Below are 18,808 nucleotides of genomic sequence, written 5' to 3' on the forward strand. Positions count from 1 at the left end.
GCACATGCGAGGTGCCAGTCCTGCCTATTGGGTTGCAAGTGGTAATCGTCGCCCCCCCGCCACCCCCAGTGGGACCTTTTCACCTCCTGCAAAAGGGCACCAGTGGTAGTGGGGCTGTGAGGGGGCACACGTTGTTATTAGCTGCAGTGCTTTTTTTTGTGCCAGTACTTGCCAGTCCTGGGTACCGGCACTTCGGCAGCCCCAGCTGTGGGATTGGCTGGGGGCAGGGGACCGGCTGAGTACCCGTCCACCCTCTCGTGGCGACTGAGAAAGGTCTCCCTTTCCCGCTCGTGCTTCCAAATGACAGGCGTAGCCCGACGGGACTACAACTCCCAACATGCTTCGCGGTAAACTCAAGTCCCTGGCGCATTGCACGCTGGTAAATGTAGTCTTTTCGTGTCTCGACCCTACCCGAAGATATTTCTGCCGGGACATGAGGAGCGCAGCCAATCGCTACCACTAATCGGGCAAGAGCCCGCCTCTCTCTTGTCCGGCCCATCCAATAGCGACCGAACTCTCCCTCCGCCGCTTAGCCCCGCCACTCAGATGGGGCGGGACCGGGCCGTTGGTTTCCAGGGCGAATGTGGCGTCATTGGCGGTAAAGGGTGGAAGGTCGGGGCGCAGCTGGGTGGGCGGCGGCGCTGCGGCTGCGGCGCTCGCTGTTCGGGAGTGCACCGTAGGCATGGAGCTGGAGACGGCGCTGGAGGCCGTGAGGGGGCGCGGCGGGGCCGAGGGCCTGGAGCAGAGTCTGGGCCGGTACAACGAGAAGGTAACGGGCCCCCTGGGCAGCCCCCCCCCCCCGGTCTGCATGTAACGGCCCCCCACGTCGCTCCAGCCCTGGCACATCACCCTCGCATAACGCCCTCGAGCCCCTCCCCCCCACTGTGCCGCCCCCCCCCCACCTGTCCCACTCCCAGTGCTCCCAGGCTCCGCTTCCTTGTCCTGTTATAAACGCCGCCCCCCCCCACGGTTCAGTGTCTTCACATCCTGTGTCCTCGGGAGCACACAGGGTATGATGATGGTCCCATATACTGCAGCGCCCTGGTTACTCTGCAAACTCCCCTTCTGCTTTACCTTGTAAATTTGCACAAATTAACAAACACTAATTACCTTGCATAAGTTCCCCAAATATACTTCTGTGAAATAACTGCCTGCTTGTTTCATCACCCAGTCTCTATGCTTCCCATTTCTTATTTTAATATAAAAAAAGTGGAGATACACATCTCCTAGAACTGGAAGGGATCTCAGGAGGTCATCTAGTCCAGTCCCCTGCCCTCTTGGCAGGACCAAGCACCATCCCTGACATCTGTTTGCCCCAATCTCTAAATAGCCTCCTCAAGGATTGAGCTCACAACCCCAGGTTTAGCAGGCCAATGCTCAAACCACTGAGCTATCCCTTCCCTTCTTACCACAATTACATGTGTTCAACATGACAAGATATTTAACTATTTGATGGTTATACGATTGATTTGGGAAACAAGTGTGTATATCTATTTGACAGCCATGCAAGAACTTTATTATCCTTGTCCACACCTGTTAAAATCTAGCAGTTACTGGTACTGCAGGCTGATGGAAGAGTTGAAAAAACATAGTATTCCTATTTTTGAGTGGGGATTTTATTATGTGAGGGATCAATAATGAGGCAGCTTCAGGGAAGATTAATATTTGTGCAAATCTGTGTTTATATTTTCTTCCACCCCACTCTCCCATTTCTCGCACCTTAGGGTTAAGGTGTCATGTTTGTTCAGAGCTTAGCATGAAAGGTTGAGGCCTTTAGACTTTATCCTAATGTAAAATTACACAGTAAAATAGACCTGAATGTGTGTCTGTGTTCCCTAGATTATAAGTCATCATGCACCGTATGAATACTATATTAATATTAATTGCCCTGAAATCTCGATGATTTGTCCTGCACATTCAGTAATAATAATACCATAATGATTGTTTTAGCTGCGGCTGTGGCATTATTGACTGCTACTTTTAATAGCACGATTGCAGAATTGGGGTGGAGGGTGGGATCACACTTAAGTAATTCCATTCATTTCCCCTGGAAGATGATGGTGGGTAACTTATCCACCTAAAGGACCTGCTTTGTACATGTGAGGAGGCTGCATGATGTGGAGTCCATGTGGTCTGTGATGACTGTCAGTATGTGAATAAAATGTATTTCTGTCTCTTTCATAAAATCTGGGAGACAGCTGATTTAATTTGCTTCTGTGAGTGGCCACAATAAGGGTATGAGTGTGCAAGAAAGTCAGTTGAAGCTCATTTGGAAAAGGCTGAGTTGGAGATGTTGGCAAGAAGTATCCGCCTAAAGGCGGGCAAAGGGATGTCTTCTCAGTTACCACAGGGTTATACCCATGTGTAATCAAAGGATCTGTGAATATTTTGGATTACCTGTAGCATGAGTGGTAGAGGTGCAGTTTTTTGCTTGTTGGGCTAGATGAAGTCCACATCAGACAAAAAAAGACCAATCATGACATCTAGATTGTTGTGGTGTAGTCTATCTTTGAAGATCATTTCACACAGGAAGTAGCTGCCTAATTCTCTGTTCCATCAGGCTGCTGTTACAGTTGTTCTTCAGAGCTGGAAGTATTGTCTAGTGCTTCTGGATGCAGGTGCAGGCTCATTTTTAATTCTAAACCTGCTGGATTTGAGTGCTGGCTTCTTAAGTTGCTATGTCTCCTTTTACTGCTGTTGCAGCAGCTCCTCTCAGCTTACTATCAGTTCAGTCTGAGTCTTGGCCGTAGATTGTAGTCTGTACCAAGACTTTCCTCATGACTTTATAGGGAGTAAGATTTTCATTTTCTTTGTTTCTAGCCTTGTGATTTTTAAAAGGGAAACTTTTGAACTGGATAAGTGAATGGTTGTCTTCCTACATGTGAGATGGAAAGGAACTTGTCTACATTTCTCACTAAGTTGTGGTTTCTGATATTTAATGACAACAGTAGCTGTTTTCCTGTCTGTTTTAGTGGGAATCTTCAGCTACCTGGGGTTTTGTTGGAGACTGAGTATTTCAGCATGTTCTTTGCTGAAACTTGCTAAACTTGATTATATTGGTTAGGACGATTGCTAAGATACCCCCTGTGTGTGAACTTCTGCTCTAGAATTCTCTTGCCTGTCACAGCAGAGACTTTATGTAACTGTCACCTGTGGTACAGGGTGTAATGCCTTTAGGGCAGACAGTACAGGAATTTAAAGCTGACAAATGTATTTTTGTTAAGTTCCATATATGTAATCAGTGTCTGAATGCACACATACATCTCACCAATTATTTCTATTTTCCCCTGTCCAGCAGAAAAAAAATCCCTCATTTGTTCAGACTTGTCATGCCCCAGTAATTTCGGGTGGGAAATGGGCTGGGAAGCTTTCCTCAGTAGGATTTAGCATTCAAGGTGTGGTTAAAATTTCTTCCTCTGACTGGAGGTTTTGCTGTCTGTTCCAGAAAAAGCTGGCCTGGGAATGAGTCTCTAAACGTTGTCCTGATCTGGGCCTTTCTCTGTCTGTTATTCTTGCAAAGAAGTCTTACCACAGTGTTTTCTGTATCTCATTTATTTAATCCTCGAAGGCAAATTCAGACATAAGCAGAAAATGTCACAATATGTAGGTGCCATTAAAAGTTGATAATTGATTAGATTTCTTAACAAGACACATGGAGAAAAGAAAACACTATTACTGTAGGCATGCTCATCAAATTTTTAAGAAAACAAAACTGAGCAAATTCTAAAAGCAGCAGGTATCTTCCCTCCCTACTAAACAGTAGTTATTTCTTTTGTAGAAGGACCAAGTTCTGTATATGTCTAACGTTTAAGAGCTGTTTCTTGGTGGTTGCAGATGGCTGCTTAAAAAGAGCATTTGTTTAGGTGCTTATTCCTTCTCTCCCCAATTTATGGCCCCATTTGCAGTGGCACACTAAGGGTGCATCTGCAGTAGGAAATAACTTCAAAGTTAGGCAATACTTTGAAGTACCAGCAGAGAGTCTACACACATTTTTCCCTTACTTCTAAGTTAACTTCGAAGGGAGCCCAACTTCAAAGTCCTTAACTCCATTCCTGGAAATGGAGTAGTGCCCTACTTCAAAGTTGAACTTTGAAGTAGGGTGTGTGTAGACGCTCGGCTTTGAAGTTATTTTTGTAGTGTAGCCACAGCCTAAATGTGTGGGTTTTTTTTTTCCCTCATGCTTAACGATACCTAACCCCCAAGACATCCCTATATCAGTTACATGTCTGGGCCCCTTTCTTCCACTCAAAATATTTGTGGTGAGGGGGTAGTATTTGTGAGCTCATCTCCAGTTTTGGGTGGTGGTTCTTAATATTGAGCCAGTTCTGGTTTCATAAAGATGAATCCAAAGCTTCCCTGAAATGATCTGTTAGTATCTTCATGACCATTTTAAGTATAGTTAGTAACAGCTATCACAGCCTTACCAGTTATTTTACTTTTTGCATTGATAGGCAGGTCTTATGTGAAAGAAGTAAAAAGAATCTTAGGTTGACAGTGAGAGCCTGTTTTTACTTGTGGAGCTGATGCTGATAACATTTGACAGGGGGCAGAATAGGTGCATGCTTGGCGCCATGCAAGACAGAGTGCCTTTCAATAATCCATGAGAGGCAGTCATACTTGTTCTTTGGATCATTTGTATGTAAGGTTATGTAGCTTGTTTTATTCCTCTTACAGTGTTAAAGATAGGAAAGAATCAGTGTTCACTTCATTAGATAAAATTACATAGCATAACAAGAGACTTACACTCTACCTTTCTATTGCTTTCCATCTTTTTTTAGCATTCTTGAAAAATGTTAAAATTGTTTTTTGCCACTTGTGTGATGATTAATATTTAATGCAGTGCAGAGAATTCTAAAATACAACTTACAGTCCATGAGCTCAAGGTCCATCAGACCACACCTTTCTCAGACTTTATTGTACCCAGAATAAAAGAACACTAGGTTATGCATTTAGATGACCAATAAAAATTAGAAATTGAAGAAGTATGTTAACAGATCTTGTACTGTAATCAGTGATATTTGAATAAAACTTTTCTGGGCGAATTATTTTAAAAATATCCCAAACTGGAAAAATCAATTTAAAGCAGGATTTTTCAACTTTCGAATTAGACATGCCATCTGCTTGTGTATGTAAAATGTGAGTTGCTGCTTTACACATGTAACTAATCCTTACCAGCTGTGTAGGTTGAAAAGATGGCAATAATACCGGTTTACACTTAAGGGAAACTTGCTGTCCTGATTCTACTACAAATTGAAGTTAGTAACGACAATGCCTCTGATCACAGTGTGGGTCAGTCTTTGGCCATAAGTGACTTCGCTATGGCCATGCTGGGGGTAGAGTTTAGAACTACGGTAGAACTCTGAGATATGCACACTCAAGTTGCGTGTATCTCAGGTTAATGCGACTGTGAGTGGTGGGAAGCTGGCACCTGGCTTTGGACTTCCCACCACTCAGGGGAGCCAGGAAACTGACCAGCGCTGGTTAATTTCCTAGCTCCCATGCATGGTGGGCAGCCTGGAGCCAGGCACCAGCTCCCTGCCACTCAGAGGAGCAAGGAAGCACTGGTCAGTTTCCTGGCTCCTATCAGGGGCAGCAACGGACTTGGGGAAACTGCTCCTCTCAGGGGCATCATCCTGATTCTTGGCTGCTGCCACTGACTGGAGCAGGCAGCCCAGAGCCAGTCTCTGGGCTGCCTGCCACTCACAGAGACAGGATACTGACCAGCGCTGCTGTGCTGGTTGATTTCCTGGCTCCCCCAAGTTACACAGAGGTTGCATTCTTGCACAACCCTGAGTAAGTCAATTTTGTGTAACTTGGGGGTCTACGGTACCTAGCTCTTGGATCCAGGCTCATTCTACAGCTATAGAGGTGATTGGGGAACAGTTTTTAGAGGCGCTTACTACAGTCTCACAGTTGGGTATACAGAGGGTTAGAGTACATGATTCAAGAAAGTCCCTTTGCACTCTGTCAAACTGAGTGTTAAAACTGGCATTTGTCCTAATCGTAGTATGGCAGTAATTTTACATTTTAACTGAGGACCAATATGACAAATGTTACTGGACTATAAATTTAAACTTGTTTCTTTCTGCAGAATAGGGCCACTTTCAAATTTGATCCTGCAGATGAGGAGAAAAGAAAGGTAAGCAAAACAAATCTTTCTACTTGTGCATCCCTCCTATCAGGCAGTCTTTCCTTTGCTCTGTGTGGTGTGGAGACAGCTACAATTAAGATAGTATAAATTTGAGAGTTTGTCGTACTTACAAAGGTACATGTTTTTGCCTCTCTGGGCTTTCAGAAAAAGGAACTCAGAGTTCCTGATGAACTGATAAAGAAAAATAGCAAAAGAGACAAGTAATCTTGTTGAAGTTTATGATTAGGATAAAATAATTGAAGGGACCACTAACTCAGCTAGGCAAAATGTAATATCCACTTGCAAAGGCCAAGGAAAAAACTGGCACATTCAATGGAGGAACTCGTTTCATAGCCATAGTATATCACCAGTTTGTTTCCTGTATGCATCTGCTGGTGGAAAGAATGTACATAATTGGAAAAAGAGGCTTATGGAGCTTCTAAAATTGAACTACAGGGGGTATAAAATAACTAAATAAGTGTCACTTCATAGTTAAAGAGCTATAAATAGCAAATTATATGCTGTATGTTTAGGGAGTTAAAGTTAGCAAGGTAGGAAACATCTGTATTTTATGGCATGTTGCTATATGGGTGTTGGGATTTAACAGGTTGTGGGAAAACCAGAAAAATCTGGCATTAAGTGCTGTTGGTTTTGTTTTTGTTTTTCAAAGTTATGGTATAAGAAGAAGTGCATTATCATAAGGCCCTTGCTTTTTTTTTAAAAATTGATTTCAGACTGACTTGAGGATTCATTGGCAAAAGGAGAGGGTAAGAGGCTTGTGCTCTTGCTCTGGTTACTGGAATTAGTAATGAAAAGAACAGTTACAATACAGTAACTGTGTTTCTTCAAGATGTTCTGCACATGTGGTGCCCATTTATGGTGTAGAGCTGGCACAGCAAATGCTTTCACTGGGGATGTGCAGGGGAGGTGTTAGGTGTACACCCTGCAAACCCTTGCCCCATCCTCCACAAAAGGACATAGCTTTCCCAGCTGTCACTCATTTCCTTCACGGAGTGTCCATTTATCAGACTCCAAGTTGTGGGGAAGAAAGGAGAGTTGTGCATGCAACGCGTGAAACATCGTGGAGAGCCACAGTTACTAAGTAACTTAAGTTTTTCATATTACTGAAAGTGTGGATCACTGCTGGCTAATCACTGAGGTGAGAGCTAGGAGTTATCTAAAAACTGTCTTTCAAAACGGGCATCAAGGCTTGAATCAGTGGCTGATGAATAACGTTGCGTAACATATGAGTTGAAGTCAAGGTAGCTGCTCTACCTGTATTTGATAATGAAACTTATCTTAAATATGGTAGTCATACAGTTTGTGCTCTGATGGAATGAATTCTGATATTCAGCAGAGGTTTTTCGTTATCATAAGCATCTTGTACAATTAGACAACAATTTTGAAAAATCACTGTAATGAAATATCTACGGCTGTAGACCATTAGCCACACTGTTTTGAAGTTTTACAAAAAATTTTGTTCTGTTCAGATAACATAATAATGATGATTTTTTGGTCACATGGCGTACTTGTCATTGGCTTCATTTAAATTACATAAAGTTTTGGAAAGAAAACTGGGAAGTAAATAAACTGATAAGAGACTCTGGCTGTACTTTTGTAACAAAAAGACAATTGTAGTCACATAGGCACTGTAGCCATAAGAAAAACTGTTGGAGAGATTTATCATTAAGTCCTCTACCTAGTGTTCCCTATAAGCTGAGCGCTTCGGTGGCTGCCTGGGAGAGATTCATGTGCCACCCCGTTGATTAGCAGAGCACCTACTGTGGGCAGCATGTGTTTCTAGTGGTGGAACACATCTGCACATGCCTTAGTGCACATAACAAAACTTATTCTGCTCATGGAGGGAAAAAATTAGGGGGAACACTGCTTGTAACGTGCTTATTCTACAAGCTGATGTAATTCGCCACTAGGAATTCCACTTTGATAATAGATGAATTGCATAACTTGGTGGAGTTCAAAGTAGTGATGGTGCAGATCTGTTAGTAAAGAGAGCACAAGGTTTAAGTCACATGTTAGAGTGATCTCTTTCACAGAAGGAAAAACATGACGAGCCCTAGCAAATCTTTCCATTAAAAGGGGTTGAGGGGAACTTGCCTTCCCTCTGTTGGATGATGGAATGTGGAAATCACTGCCACATGTACTCTGAAATAGTAGTTTGTTCAAAGTGCTTTTAAAGATAAGTAATCTAAAATAATTGGAACACATCACCAAAATGAAACAAAAGCGTTAGCATGTGCCCATAGTGATTCCATGTGGCTGTGTACGTTGTCCTGATGGATATCTTTCTGCTCTGAAGAAGATTATTTTGAACAGCTGAAGAACACTTGTCTGCTGAGGACATCCAAGTATTATCCAAACTGTGAAATATGAAGGTGAAAAATTAGGCTGTTATTCTGAGAGATCATATCTTTCTGTACCGGTATTGTGGTGACTGACTTGACACCAGTTTTGGTTCTCAGATCTAATACTAATGGAGTCAACCTGGAGCTACTAGCATCACTCAAACCTTCTCATCTTTTTTTCTCATGTCTTGGGATCAGTGAAGGTGGAGGGGAAGTATATATCAAATGGTCTGACCAACAAATTATGAAAGTATCCGTTGGATTCCAGACTCTTTTCTGCTCAAGAACAAAAAATTGATATTTCCTGTTTTGATCTCATGCAAACAAGTCTAGTTGGAAAATTCCCCACTCTTGGAAGACATGGGTTAGTGGAGAAATTTTGATTATTCCCGCCCCCCCCCCCCCCCCCCAATGAGGCAAGGATGTTTGCTTACTTAGTCCATAGTACCATTTTTCTCTCCCAGGAACTGAAGAGCTGTCAGACTGATGTACTTCTGAATACAGCATTCTGATAGTTTTGTCATCTTGACAAAGGTGGTCTGATCTCACACCTGTTTATCTGTGAGAACTTGAACTGAGGAGTCTTTGACTGGCAGAAACATTTTTGCAAGCTAATCTCACTACTCTAAATTCTAGTATGTTTATTTGAGTCACAGATTCTAGATATGGTCAGGGATCCTGAATATGCAAGTAAAATGTGCATCCAAGCCTATTTTGGATAAATTAGCTATCAGAACTTTGGACATGACTGGAGAAGCATAGCAATTGCCACACATACATTTCCCTTTGTCATCTACCATTCCATCAAAGCTCCAAGATTTGATCTGGTATCATTGTTTTTAGTGACAAATCATGGAGTATTGATTTGTAAGCTGACTTGATCCATGCTTGAAACAGTCTTAGACATAATATGGCAATTGCAATTACTAGCAAGTATGAAACTCTATGACCTAGAAGTTTGAAATGCTTTCTTATTGTAGGCAGAGGTTAGGTACAAACGTGAAGGATACAATTTTTTTTTTAAAAATATGTCCACTAGGAAGAATGCTCTCATAGCTATTGAATATAGAGTTCATCATAGCTCTCCCATTGACTGGGACAGATCCAGATTTAACTTTGATCCCAAAACCAGGGATGAAAATAACTTCATCACTTTGCTTGCTGCTGCCATGGCTTGCATTTGTGACTTCCCCTTTACAAGACAGCTGTCCAGATAAAAATATCTGCAATGTTTGCATGCATAAAAGAGCTATTAGCACTACCAGGCACCCTGTAAACACCTTCCCAAGTGAGTGATCTTCAGAAGGGAAGAACCCAGACTGGATAATGTCTCCGCAGAGCCATAAAACAGTGCATTTGTAAGTGGACTTGCATATCCACTGCTAACCGCCTTAAGGTCTCCACTCTGGATTTTCTGTCTGGGTTTAGTCTCATAGCCTTTGGATCTGCTAAACCTACCCACAAGACAGTGGGGAATTTTCTGACATGGTTGTCTCCCTTGGGGTGACATAAGGAGTCATGCTCCTTTGGAATCTGGTGCCCGAATCATGGTTCATACACCATTTGGATTATCCAGAATAATCCAGGGACCCAAGTATCCCACACCCTCATCTCATATAGAATGAGGGGGCAGAAGCCATTCAGTCTGCTCGTCTGCCATCACACTCAGAGGGTCTGTACTGCCTGCCCAGCACTCATGGGCTATTGGTGCTGCTGCTGCCCCTGCTTGGGGCTTGCGGAGGATCATGTGAGCAAGAAGAAAGAACACATGGCAAATGGGAGGGAGGATCAGGCTGGCTCCATCCTCCCTGCCACCACCTGCTCCCCTGTTGCTGAGCTCCCACCTTGCCTGCAGCTCACTCTCCCAGGACCCAGCCTGCTCCCAACAGTCCCCCCTGCACACACTCACTTGGCGCCGCCTGGCCCGCTCCCAACACTCCCTTAGCCACAGCTGCCCCATGCACCCTCTTGTCTGGCCCACTCCCAACACCCACTCTGGCCCAGTTCCCAAAACCACCGGCCCACTGCTCGCCTTCTGTCAGGTACCACTGGTGCAGCCTGGAGGAATGAGCCGCCACCTCCTCCACCACTATAGGCACATGTTGCACTGAAGAATCTGATGATGGTGAAGGGACTGAGCAAACAGAACAACATAAATGTTCTGTAAGTTGAGGGTAATGAACTAATCCTTGGTGTCTAGCGCTGGGATAAATTAAGAGTTACTGTGTAGAACTTTTATTGAATGTATTGAATATTCCTGAGGTCTAGAATTGAATGCCAGCCATTTTTTTTTTTTTTTGTTATGAGGAAATAAAGATGTACTAATTTTTAATGCTTCTAACCTGATGAGGTCATCTGCATACTAAAACACAGAGATTTATACATATGTCATTGAACTCAAAGGGACCTTGAGAGGTCATCAAGTCCGGTCTCCTGCACTACATCTGGACCTATCCCCATCAGATTTTTTTTTTTAATCTAACCTGCTCCAGGCCCTTGAAAGGCTCCTTCAAGGATTGAGTTTATGAGCCTGGGTTTACAAGGCTAATGTACTAACTGCTAAGCTATTCCTCCTTTCACCTGAGTGTTGTTGCCTGTGACATTCTCATGAGACTAGTCCCTGAAAAGGAGCCAGGAAGTGGGGCAAGAAGGAAGCAAAAGTTAGAAATTGAAGGGCATAACAGTCCTTGCTTATCTGAAGGAGCCTTTTATCTATGGCAAATGGCATTCAACCCTGTTGGAAAAAAGATAGGAACAAGTGTGAAGTAAAAAGTTATAGATCTTTGTAGATTAGTACTACATAAAGGATATATGGAGATACACATCTCATAGAGCTGGAAAGGACCTCGGGAGGTCATCCAGTCCAGTCCCCTGCCCACTTGGCAGGACAAAGCACCATCCCTTTCACATTTGCCCCATATCCCTAAATGGCCCTCTCAAGGGCTGAGCTCACCACTATGGGTTTAGCAGGCTAGTGCTTAAACCACTGAGCTATCAGGGAAGAGGTAATTGAGCTGACTTCTTTTAATATGTACATCTTTTTCTAAATCATTTAGAAGGCTTCTGGTGTTGAGAATATGATAAAGAATATTGAGTAGCTTCTGACCATTGAATGACAAGTATTCAATTACTGCTGGAACTTCTGGTAAAACTGAGGCTGGTAACCATGCTGAATGTTGCATTATGATACCAATAGCCATTTAAATGAGCACCAGAATCCTCAGCTTGTAATGCAGTTTGATCAGATGTTTGAGCAATAACCTGTCCTTCTCTAGGAAGAGCTTTAAATTCATCTTCATGCTCTGTGGGTAATTTGTCTTTAAAATCGGAGTCTATCCCATTGTAGATATCATGGCTTCATAAAGATGTTGAATACACTTTCTTTTTGAAAAACATTGTCTTGAGGTTTTTTTTCTCCTTATGACTAGAATTTCCAGAGTGTCTTGCTTTCTTATTGTCTGCAGCAGCAACCAGTGATGGTGGTGCCAGGTGAGTATAAAAATACTCAAATCTTCTGGAGGGCATCCAATATTTATCATTACTATGAAGTGTTTAAACTAGCTGAAATGGAGGCATAGATAGCCCAGGCATCTTTTGGTGAATCTAACATCCATTAATAGGTGTTGTAACCTTGACTTGGTCTGCTAGTGTAGACTATCAAATAGTTTTATGCTTTTCCCTGAACTATGTCTACATGAACATAGTAGATGCACGTAATGTGCTTCAGCAATTTCTGGAAAGTTTTTAAACTGTTGGCTGATAGTGAAGTAGCCTGTGCAGTTGGTTTCATCAGGTAGGAAAGAAGAGCCATATGTAAGATCAGAATGATTGTCTTGATGAGCAGGTGTTAGAAAGACACAAGTTGGATGGGATTATTTTTGTTTTGTGCTTATATAGTGGTGGTGTGGCCAAGCATGGCAGAGACGTTAGATAAGACATTGTCTTAAAGACAGACAATATATAAGAAAGGGTGGAGGCAACATAGAAAGGTATAGTGGAATGAACTGGAAAGAAAAAGGGAAGATATTATTCAGCGCACGCACAGCTGTCTACTCTGACACACTTTTGCCACAGAAAGCCATCATGGCTTCTGGGCATAAAGGAGACCCTAGCTGGGCAAGTTTTGAAGAAGTTCATTCCCTGGATGAAAATGGAAAATGTGTCAGGTGGAAGCAGTGCAAGAACATGATGCAGGGCCTAGCTGTAAGGATGAGCCATCATAAGGGAGCCTGCTTTTTGGGAGCAAATGATGTGGATATGCCTGAGAAGATCAACTGGTCAGTAAGTGAAATAATTCACTTTGCAAAGCATCATTCTTCAAGACCCTCTCTATGCCTTTTAGAAGTGTGGTTTGACAAGTAAATTCCCAAGATGTTTGCTGTGTTGGATATTGCTAGGAAAAAGTTTTAGCTTAGCTAATCCTTACTACTACTACTACTACTCCTACTACTACTACGGTCTCTTTTCGTCTCGAGACGGTGGCTAGCAGTGGTGGTGAGGATCTATGGGCAGTGTTGGTCTGCAACTTCTCTCATGGCCTATCTGTCCAGTACTGGATTTGCACAGTTGACTGCAATAACCATGTCAGTCTGTTTTTGAATTCTTGAATCAGAGTTTTTCCTTCTAAAACAGTGAGGTGCCTTCTCATAGCAATCATCGCCAGCTAATCCTTATGCCTTGTCTAATTAATTAATTAGGTTTAGAATCGATCGTTGAAGTATGCAATACAGAAAGCTGCAGCAAGAAAAATCTAAAGTTGCCAGTTGCCACTGAGCATCATTTTCTTATTTTATATTACATTGTGGTCACAGACCATAACAGTGATCCCATAAATCTATTCCCTATTTTACTTCAGAATAACTCAGCTTTTCAAGGGACCCCCGTTTTGTACTTGTTTTCTTGAAAAACAAAAGTGCAGGTTAGTTCAATTGGACTTAGTCCAAAAATAAGTGCACGCTAAACATAGTCTTAGCTTTTTTTAGTAACTTAATGTAAATCAATTTATTTATTTATTTTAGTGAGTTAAATCAGTAATTTAAATCACCTTGATTTAAATCAATGCACTCTGTTGTTTTCATGTCTGATCATATTAGCATAAAAAGCCATCTGTCCCACTTATCCAGCAGTTCCAAACAATCTTACGCTCATCCCTCATTTAAACAAGTACTTTAGTTATGAGTACTCGCTAAAACAAGGGGGACACATACCTACCTTTGTTCACGAGACAAGTGAACTCCCCACCCCACTAATACAAGCCTTACCCCCCTCCCCATGGCTCCAACCTGCTGCAGCCTGACCCCCCTGCTGGCCCCACGGATGCAACCTGCAGCAGCCTGACACCCACGCCCACACATCGCTGGCCTCATGGACCCAACCCACCGCAGCCTGAACTCCCCCCGCCTGCCCCATGGACCAAACCCGCAGCAGCCTGAACCCCCCACTCCTCCTACCCTGTGGACCCAACCCACCACGGCCTTAACACCCCACCCTCCCTGTGGACTCAACCTGCCGCAGCCTTAATGCCCCTCGCCTGCCCCACAGACCCAACCCACCACCAGCTTTTAACCCTCCCCACCTCTCCTGGACCCAAACTGCCCCCAGCTTTTAACCTTCCCCAACATCCCCACCCACAAACTCAAGGTTCACTGACCTTTCAAAAGTAGCGCCAAATGCTGCCACTCCTTTGCCGAATTAGGAGCACTTGGAACCAATCAGAGACTTTTACTTGTATTTTAATGGGAATTCAGTGCCCTGCTTATGAGTTTTTGCTTACAGTGCTTGTATAGCAAGGGATGAATGTATTTGGTGTCGAAATCCCGAGCTGTCTCCTACTTGATTGCTAAATACTCCAAACTTCTTTCTTTGACAAGTTCTGTAATTCTATCGTTAAGGTCAGTGCAAAACTGTGGAGCATATATAAAATGAGGGCTGCTGTACTCATTTCATTGTTCTTCTTTATTTTTAATTCACTAACCTGTTCCCCACTGCAACCCCTTTAATATTTTAAATGAAGCTGCTGCAGAATTTTTAATATCATTGCAGATTGCCCCAGTACCCAGGATTGTCACTCTACAACATAGGAATAGCTGCTGGTCATGGAGTGCATTACCTTATGTGTTTTAGCTTGATGTTAAGATTCCAATGAATTGTGGATATTTTTGCTTATTGTAGCAAAGGTGGGTGCAATATAGACCATATCAGTGCAAATGCTGTAGGGTCCCTACTTGGGCTGTGAGAGTTTTTGGAGGGCAAGGGGGAGAGCTCAGCTTACTTTTTTTTATGGGCCCTGTTTTGCATCTGCTTTATGTGTGGAGTGCCTATTGTCTTCATTAACCATTCTGCCCTCAGAACACTGCTAAAGTAGGCGTATTAAATAAATTAAAAACTTGCCCATCTCGTGAACCTCCTGCTGAGAGCTTAATTAAAATCAACTGGGAATTTAAAACTCGGAAAAACCTCGGTTAGAAAACACAATGGGCTACAGAGTCTTAAGCCAGTCCAGGAGAAGGCAAATGACCTGATGCCAGTTACCATGTATTCAAGTAACTTGGGATCTTCGTGTACTCTGGCACGTAGTGCCTGATGATGCCAAAATGCAGGCAGTGCCATTGCTCCCATAAAATTAACTTCATGAAACTTCATAGAAAACATGTAATGTTACTGTTTTTCTCTTCCATCACATTGCCTCCTCCCCTTGCCCTGCCTCTCCCATCTCCAAAAACAAACACACAACCTTGGATTGTGATTTAGCTGTTTGAGGCCTTTTTAAAATGGGTTTTTCTTAACAAACAAATGAGATAACTGTAGAATTGTTTAAGAATCTTTTTAATAGCTAGTGGATTTTTCCATCTGTCTCCAAAATCAAATCTTCAGACTTCACAATTCTGCATTAAGACCATGAAACATTAAGGTTGAGCCAATATCTGTTTAGCTTTAAAGCAGAAGACCTGACCCTTGAGGTTACAGATAATCTAGATTAAAGATTTAACAAAGTCATATGAGTGGGTTTGAGTTTGGGAATTTTCCACAGAATTTACAAGGATCTTAAACTGCATTCTTTGGGCACACTGAATTCCCATTGAAATTGGGCATTCTTTGGGCATGCTGAATTCCCATTGAAGTGTAGGATGTGCAAAAGAATCAATCCCCAACTGCACTGCTTGTAAGAGGCAAAATCTGTGAAAACGGTTTAAACACTATGCTATGGTAACATTTGATTACGGCTTTTGATTCCCCCCAAACTCATTTTTGTCAGCATCTCTAAGCTCTTGTACAGGAAAATGTAGTTCAGAGTGAGGTAGCTGTAGGGGCAAATTATTTATCCTCACGTTAAAGTAGAATAATATATAGCTTTATGTATTTGAATATGGTGCCTCTCTATATGCTTTAGGTCCCTTTGACATAACTGCAAGTACTGCAAATGTAAGAGAACCCACTAAACTTTGAAAGCAGGTATTTTTAGCTAAACTCTTGCTGTTTACCCTTAAATTGCAGTTAGTTCCTTAACTAACCATCCATATTCACACTGTTTATAGTCAATAGACTAGTAGTTAGCTACTGGTTTGTATGCTAGAGTAACGCAAAGCTTATTTTTTTTCTAGTACCTGATATTATCCAAGGGCATGTGTAAATGGAAGTAGTGATTCACTAAGGGGAACAACAGAAAACTCACCCACCCCCTCCATCCCCAGTGTAGCTCATTGGTGTGGTGTTTTTTATTTTGTCAGCACGATTGTTTACAATAGCTACAACAAACCAAACTGAGCTTTCATTGACCTGAAACTGCTGCTAGCGGGGGGGGCAGGTTGTAGGGGGAATGCCTTACAGGGGTCATCAACGTGGCTGAGAGGTGCTCTAAAACGGGGGTCTCAGGCTCATCCATCTTGTGAAAAATGTTGAAATATGTTCCTGTTTTTATGTATGTGTGTTCACATTTATATACTGATTAATAAAGTTTTTTACATTCCACATACTTCCTTTCTTTCTTGTGCTGAAAGGGTTTTTTTTTTCTTTCATATGAACATAACTGAAATTTCCATCAGTTTGGGTCACATTTGACAGGTGGGGGTGGGGTCTGCAGGCTGCTAATTTCAGGGATGAAAAGTGGGGCCCAACATAAAAAGTTTGCTCGTCCCTGCTGTAAAACAGAGCTAGTGGAGCCTTGCTGGTGTGTGGGAGGCTGGCTGGGTGTTCAAATTTGTGGGATGTTGAGGGACAGCTGCCTAAATGACAAATAACATGCATTTTTCCTGTTTTAAAAAAACTAGGAAATTAAGTGATGGGGGAGAGGGAGGAACCTGTGTTCGTGCAAAGTTAAGGTTGCTGGTAATCTGTCTTTTGCATAACACTTGAGTTGAGCAAAAACTCAAATTTCTGAAAGACAGGAAATGCTCAGTTAAGGTTGGTCATGCAACCTCAATGCAGCCATCTTTCAGTAGTGCTAGAATATTCCCTGTTAACAATGACATTTACTCTTCCACCCCCACACTTCCGAAAATTGCTCCTATTTTTACAACCGAACACTACAGGTTGAACCTCTCTAATCTGGCACCCTCAGGACCTGACTGGTGCGAGACGTGAGAATTTGCTAGACCACGGGAGGTCATATTTTCTAGCAGCATTACCAACATTTCCATTGCTTTCTGAACTCTTAGAAGACATTCAGGGATAAATTACAGCTAAATAACAGCACAGAACACTGAGAGCCAGGACTGGAGGCTGGAAGCAAACTTTATGGGACCACAGGAGACTTGGCCACACCCATGATAAGTGGTCGTCTGGCTAACTAAAATCATGCCGGCTTACAAATGTTGCTGGCCAAGAGAGTTCTGGATTAGAGAGGTTCAATTTGTATTAAAGGGCAGAAAAAAAAGTTGCCCACCTCTGGCAGTTTGGATCAGTTTAGTAGTCTTTATGACATTGCCTTAGTTTTAGTACGGTGTCAGCAGAGGCCGAGCTTCCTTTACTGAATCATTGCTAGTAGGTTCATCCTTCTTGATGGCTTCCCAGGGTCTAGCCAGCTTGAGATAACATTGAAAGATGTTCTCATTTGTTTTTAGCCCATATCTGACTTTGTTCCTGGGGAAAAAGGGTTTTAATTCCTCTGTCATGGAAGGCTTTGTCCTTAAAACCCTGTAATTGCTTACTGTTACCTTAAATGTTTTTTAAAATTAAAAAATTCTTTTAACCATATTATCAAACATATGATTAACCTTTTGGGATAGTGACACCCTCTGTAGTCTGTATGTCCCACAAGTATAATACACGCAGACATCAAAGAGATGTCTCAGGAAATGCTTTACAAATCATTTGTGAGACTGAAAGTTTTTTTAAATTTAAATGTAGTTAAACTAGAGGCCTGGTTTCAGCTCTGCTTGCAAGTGAAAGTTGGGCTGGAGGAAAATTCTAAACTGAAACTAGTAGTAATACACATCCAAAGTGTATGAGCTGGGCCCCATGTTGTATGGGGGTGGGGAGCTCTGCGCTGGCTAGGGTAGAGGTGGGGCTGGCATGGTGTGTGGGGGTAGGGCTCCACTGGGGGGAGCTAGGCCAGGCCCCATGCTTGGTGGGGGAGGGGCTGGCACAGTGCAAGGGGGCTCCATCGGGGGCTGGACTGGGCCCTGCGCTGGCTTGGGGAGCAGTTTGGGCTGGCACAGTGCGGGCGGGGGCGGGGGTCTGTTGGGGGCTGGGCCAGGGCCTGCACTGGGTGGCAGAGGGACTGACACAGCGCAGGGAAGCTCAGTTGGTGAGCTGAACTGGCCCTGTAGTGGCCAGGGGAGGGGCTGGGGCTGTGGAGGGGGGCATCTGTTGGGGGCTGGGCAGGGCCCTTTTCTGGCCTGGGTCAGGAAGGGGACATGGTAGAGCCTTGCTCGGACCGACACAATAAAAATAATATATGTGATGTTCCTGTGTTTATCTCCAGTTTGCAACCAACATGGTTTTCACCATTGTGTTACATAAGTTTTACTACTGTTCACCACAATTCAGAACAATGAAATGATTTTTTTTTTTAACCTTAACGGAATTTCAAGTGCAATTCTCAAAGGTACCCTGGGGGGGCAGGGCAACTCCTATTGAAAATCTGTGGGAGTTTGGTGCTTAATAATTGCCCTTTGTGCCTTTGAAAATCACCCTTATGGTGCTTTTTAAACATGCTGTACAGTAAACCCTGACTTCACGCAATTTTGACATACGCATTAATCCTATTAATGCAAATATTGAAATCCTGGGTTCCAGCTGCACACTTCCCCCAGCTGTGGGAATGAGGCAGCTGGAGCCTTGGGTGGGGCATGGCTGTGCAGCTTCCCTTTTCAGT

The 18,808-nt window shown here is 43.1% G+C and overlaps 1 protein-coding gene across 3 annotated transcripts in view; it reads left to right on the plus strand.

Moving 5' to 3' along the window:
• Positions 1–624: 624 nt before the first annotated feature.
• Positions 625–18,808, plus strand: part of RIC8B (RIC8 guanine nucleotide exchange factor B) — a 54,606-nt gene continuing 36,422 nt past the window's right edge. The window contains exons 1-3 of one of the 3 annotated variants that reach the window (XM_074983843.1): positions 706–769; positions 6,092–6,139; positions 11,922–11,982. Coding sequence is in view for 1 of the 3 variants with exons in the window: in XM_074983841.1 (XP_074839942.1) it covers positions 683–769; positions 6,092–6,139 (135 nt within the window). In the remaining 2 variants the exon portion in view is untranslated. Of the gene's footprint in view, positions 770–6,091; positions 6,140–11,921; positions 11,983–18,808 lie in introns of all 3 variants that reach the window. The other 2 variants (XM_074983841.1, XM_074983842.1) reach the window with 2 other exon arrangements.

The sequence above is a fragment of the Carettochelys insculpta genome, chromosome 1, assembly GCF_033958435.1.
Source record: "Carettochelys insculpta isolate YL-2023 chromosome 1, ASM3395843v1, whole genome shotgun sequence".
Classification (NCBI taxonomy): Eukaryota; Metazoa; Chordata; order Testudines; family Carettochelyidae; genus Carettochelys; species Carettochelys insculpta.